The following is a 5,257-nucleotide window of genomic DNA, read 5'->3' as shown; positions in this document are numbered from 1 at the left end:
CAGTCGGTTCGCGGCGTTGAGTTGTGACTTGAGTGTGTCACCCGCCATATTGGTGGCTGTCAATTGGGCCTATCTTTGAGCCCACATATCAGCTTCGGATCAAGGAACGAAAAGCAGGTTCAAATCGAAATTAAGCTAAGGTTGGGCCACAACAATTTGATGGTCATAAAGGAACTTTAGTCCTACTAAAACAATGGGCTAAATGGGTAACATGTGAAACAACTAAGGGGTATTTTGTTACTCATCTATTTACTTGCAGGTAGGGGTAGCATTAAGTCGATTCAAGCTCAAACCTATATATATTCAAGTTTGGCTTGAATTGAATACTTAGAACCAGAGTTCGAACCCAAAAAAATTAACTGAGCTCAAGCCAGGTTCAAGCTCTAACCTATATTTAAAATTTTAAAAATAAATAAATAAAATATTATAGTGACCTTGGTATCATTGAATTGCAAAGTATCACAAAGGAGTCCAAGACTTTACAATGGAGCATACTAATGTATAATAACCAATTTAATAGACCTAAAAAAAAAAAGTAAACACTTCCATCAGTCGTGTTTATTCCATTAGCAAACAACAATATTAGATGTTGAGGGACCCAAAAGGGTCGAACGACCAATTTGTCTTTGAGGTAAATAAGAGCAACTATCAACCAACTAAAGAGAGAATTGATAGAGTAATTAGAATAAAGGGTATTTTCATAAAAAAAATCTATAACAACAAATCGCTCACGATCTAACAAGCCGAACTTAGAAAATCTCGAGTTTGGCTTGTTACTTAACGAACCTTATTTCAACTTTGAACTCGAACTGAGTTCAAATAAAAACTGAATTGAGTCGAGCTCAAATGGTTTGTAAGTCGGTTTGGCTTAGTGTCACCCCTTAATTGTAGGTAGTCAAGTAAATGGTCAATAAAATCTATAAAATACGATCAAATTATGAAAAGACTTATGAATAACATCAACATAATACATAATCAAGATATCTTTAACCAAACACTTTTAAATTAAACTCTCCTGTATAAGAGGGATTTTTTCTTATACTTGCACATGAATGAGCTATAATTTACAAAGTTATCTCTTTGTTTAGTTTGTAAATGGGTACGAATTGCAGAACACGTTCAAAAGAGAAGATATGCCAAAACCGATTTTACAAACTCTTGAGTCCCTGCTTTAGACCTCATCATCTAGAGGCTTTTGGTCATTCGCTCATGTTATATGATTGTGTATTCTTATATATTTTATTTTGAACTGACCAAAATGATAATTAAAGGAGATCACATCTGCTTCTGTGTATGGATGTAGTGGCTCCTGTTTATCCTTTTGCCTCTGATTTGGAAGTAACTGGCACCTTCCTGTTACAGTCCAAATTCCAAATAAACCATCTTCATTTCGAAGGCTGACTTCACCAGAAACCAACTAGCAGAGTGTTAGGCTTATCTGGCTCATCAATCCTTATCTATTTTGTATAAGACAAATACAGATTTATCATTCAGATGGAACCGGAGCGAACTGAGATGATAGAAAAATTAATTTTATGGCAGATAAATACAACACAGAAACTACCCGTGTATAAAAGAGTTAGTGTGATGATGCGTATTCCTCTCGATTCACATCGACATAGAGCCAGTTCGTAGAGTAAGCAGGTAGTCACCAAGTAATTGAACAAGACAGGCTCAGTTATTCTCAGCAACCAAAGCAGCAGTTCTTGGAACCATCTACAATTGTAATTCTTCCACTGCAGTAGTGATCTGATCGAGATTCAAATCAATATTGTTGTTGGCAAGTTTCTCCATTTTTCTCTTCAAGATCCTCTCAAAGTCACTATCTGAAACGGAAAGAACTTGGTTGAGGAGCAACTTGACCCCACACTCCTTGACCTGCCTATACCTGGGTTTAATTCTCTCCTCCAAACTATATCCAAAATACTGTGGAAATTTAACCAACTCAGACCTTGGATAATCCATGGTTAAGAAGAAATCCCATTTAGGTATCAAATTATCGGTCAAACTGAACGTGTACAATGCTCCATATCTTGAAACCATGGTCCCCACTTCCACTACATCATACCCCCTCTCCAGGAAAAATTCAGTCACTGGCTTCAAATTTGCTTCAATACTTAATCCAAAAGTTTGAGGTGAACGGTATAAAAGGACTGCAATATCCACACCCATGGAACGGAAATACTCAGCCGTGGGCCTAAGCTTGTCATCCACACTATAACTTATAATGTGTGGGCAGCGAGTTAATATCTTCCCTATGCTCTCACTTGAAAGACCCAATTCATACAGGTAGTCCACAGAAATCTCCACCTTGTGTCTACTATATGTGAGCAATGCTGGAAACCGGTAAATCACCTTAGCCCACTGGTTCTTATCTACACCGAGTTTCTCTAAGTATTTCATGGTGGGTTTAAGGTTCTCAGAGAGGCTAATTCCGCATAACTGGGGCCTTTTGTGGAGGATGCTAGGGATATCTGACTTAGGCACTCCAAGGTCAAGGAGCAGTTCAATTACAGGTTTAATTTTTCCTTCTAAACTGTAATAGGCAAAAGCAGGAAACTTCCGGGTCATGTCTTTGATTTGTTTGAGGCTCATGCCCAGGTCTAGGAGGTAATGTATGTGAGCAGGTAGTTGACCATTAGAGCCTACTTCACTGACACGGGCTATAGCTTTGAGCTTCTTGGAGCTAAGACTGGAATTGTTAGGAGAAAGTGAAGCAGGTGGACTCTCAGCGGGTGGTTGACTTGGAATTTCTTTACCAGGTGGGTCTGGGAAGTTCTCTACAGAGGCTACAAATAGATCTCTGTACTCATCGAGAAGAGTCTCCAGGTAAGGAGCAAGTGCATCTCGTATCTCAAGAGTTGTGAGTTCTCTTCCTGCCAAGCCCATGCATATTTGATCAAGCCTTGAATAAACATTAGATTTCTTGTCTAAGAAACAGTAAAACACAGAAGAATCGAGTCAGAAATATAATGCATAAGAAATCGAACCTACTAGATATCGAGATTTATGCACAACATGGAGTCTGGATATCAAATGATCAATGAAATGATCTGACTTGTTGGTTATTCTTGATGCAGCAGCATTACTCAAGCCCTGCTTTCTGAGGAACAAAGAGAGAACAGCTTTTGCTTCTTCTTTTTCTGCAGCTAAAAGAGTTGACGGTATTGTTGTTATATGCCCACCAGCTACCCCAGGCCCAGCTGTCCTCACATCAGGACATGGTTAACACAAAATCAGCAAACAAGCATCACATAAAACATCCAGAACATGTTTGTAATGCAAAGAACTGATCAAAGAAGTAACATTGCACATGAACAAGAATATTGCTTACTGAATCTTGCTTGGCAGGTGAAGACATGCCGAGGAAAAGAGATTTGAGTCCTGAAGAGTTGAGAAGCAAGAGGGTTAGATACTCCTGACACCCAGTAAGAAGGTTATATACAACTTGCATTTGTCAAGGAAGAACCGGAAAACTATTAAGCCCCAGAGAAGGATAAACAAATCCATAGCACACAATACATGAACCTAGTCTGTCAGCAATTGAGCACCAAATAGCAATTGAGAAAGTAGACTAGAAACGACTAATTCAATTGAGAAAAAAACATGAACTCATTCTGCTCTACAGCTCCATGCTCTTTTCAATATCAGTAGCTTCTACAAACTGAAATGCAAGTGGTTGAGTTTGGCCTAAGTTTTTCAATTTTAACCCATGTTAAAAGTGAGCCCTCCATTGGTTATAGGAACTCTTCATATAAAACAAGAACGATTTGTACTGTTTCACAGTTGACATAGGATCTGGCGAGACTGATTAGGATTACAGTGAACGATATAGACATATATAGCACTTTATATTAACCAACATATATTAAATTTTCAGGGAACCAAGTGGTACTATCTACCTGTATTACTGACAGTGAAAACAAGAATGACTATCATAGCTAAAAACTAGCAAAATTTGACGCTCAGCTACTCAAAAGTAATGGTAAAAAATATGAGAATGCACTGACACTAATAATCTGAACTAATCAATGTAAGTCTTTCCGCTCAAAGAAACTTGGCAAAATAAAACACTAATTCATAGAAGCACAAAGAGCAAGAAAATCAAGCAATCAGCAGAAAAAGAAGAAACAAGTTCAGCAAAAATTTGTGAAATTTGGCATGAGTAACATTATGAAGCACAAAGTACCACCAAATTAATGAGAAACCAAAGTTGAATTAAGTATCTAAAATCATGACATCTCCGAGAATGACGCCTGAATCCACTAATTTATATCTTCCATCCCTTGACCCTCCAGCTACTGCATCTTACATATATTCATTTTTCTAGAATAATAAAAATATTAATTTCTAACAAATACCCAAAAATAAAACAAGAAAGAGAAACCAAAAATTAATACCTTGCACTAAGAAAACAAACCTAACGCGTCTCGTCCAAGAACTAAGGTAAAATATATAATAGGTAAGGACCCAGCTTCGCTGTTGATGCTCAGTCTATCTCAAAGAAAGGGAGTAGCGTCACAGGGCAACGTCCACGCTTCGCAAACCAACTGAATAACATTCATTTTCCTTTCGGTAGGAAACCAACTAATGTACGTTGTGGTATACGACAGTTATGCGTAACATAAAACTACCTACTTCCCGCGACAGAAACATAGCCATTAACACATAAATGGATAAAAATAAAATCGTGCTGTATTGAGCAAAAAGACTATTGTTACCTTGACAAAAGAAATTCTCTGGGAAGAGACAACCGATAAGGAGATTGGGTAGCCCGTGGAGCAGAAGAGAAAGCTTTCATTTTTCTCTAGCCAAGATAGAAGAAGTTCAACACCAGCGAGAAGAAAATCCACATATAAACAACGGTAAGTTTTACAGAAATTTATGTTTTCCTTCAAGCAGTCCTGCTCCTCTAGCACTTCTTCAGAGGCTCTGACCTCCCGAGACGACCACCGGATGTGGATCACAGCAAATATCAGCCAGTCAGGCAGAAGAGCCTGTACGTGCCTCGCACGTGATCTGGATCACTTGATGATGGTGGGCCCGCCATGAAGTACACAGGTCTATTCGTAATTCTCTTATAACAAATGGGTACAATTTCAAATCGCGTGGGCCTGGGCCCAAGAAGGCAACTAAAATCCCTGAGCTTAGACCTCGAGTAGATACTGGTTTTCTTGAGCTCTCTCCATGACTCTGCTGTACGCAGAGGAAGAAGAAAGCAGTGAGAAAACGTAACCATGGCCACGCTTCTTAGACG

At 38.6% G+C, this 5,257-nt stretch overlaps 1 protein-coding gene across 1 annotated transcript; it reads right to left on the bottom strand.

Annotated features, from left to right (window-relative positions):
* Positions 1 to 1,516: 1,516 nt before the first annotated feature.
* On the bottom strand, positions 1,517 to 4,929 carry LOC137962995 (transcription termination factor MTERF5, chloroplastic-like). The gene is made up of 4 exons (XM_068810159.1): positions 4,722 to 4,929; positions 3,335 to 3,384; positions 2,991 to 3,203; positions 1,517 to 2,876 (listed from the first exon to the last, which is right to left on the bottom strand). Exons 1-4 carry the CDS (start codon positions 4,799 to 4,801, stop codon positions 1,717 to 1,719), a joined length of 1,503 nt encoding a protein of 500 aa, XP_068666260.1. The 5' UTR covers positions 4,802 to 4,929; the 3' UTR covers positions 1,517 to 1,716.
* Positions 4,930 to 5,257: the final 328 nt, after the last annotated feature.

Source organism: Aristolochia californica, unplaced genomic scaffold, assembly GCF_029961685.1.
Source record: "Aristolochia californica isolate CCGP_79_NKW_82.1479 unplaced genomic scaffold, dmAriCali1.0.hap1 SCAF_4, whole genome shotgun sequence".
NCBI classification, from domain to species: Eukaryota; Viridiplantae; Streptophyta; class Magnoliopsida; order Piperales; family Aristolochiaceae; genus Aristolochia; species Aristolochia californica.
This window is presented reverse-complemented; position numbering and strand designations above follow the sequence as displayed.

What these genes read in the sequence shown, in the direction of transcription:
- LOC137962995 (XM_068810159.1), bottom strand. Translation starts at nt 4,801, where the DNA reads ATGAAAGCTTTCTCTTCTGCTCCACGGGCTACCCAATCTCCTTATCGG. An exon ending in CACCTGCCAAGCAAGATTCA is followed by an intron (nt 3,204 to 3,334) that starts GTAAGCAATATT and finishes ATGTGAGGACAG; the next exon opens with CTGGGCCTGGGGTAGCTGGT. An exon ending in TAAATCTCGATATCTAGTAG is followed by an intron (nt 2,877 to 2,990) that starts GTTCGATTTCTT and finishes TGGGCTTGGCAG; the next exon opens with GAAGAGAACTCACAACTCTT.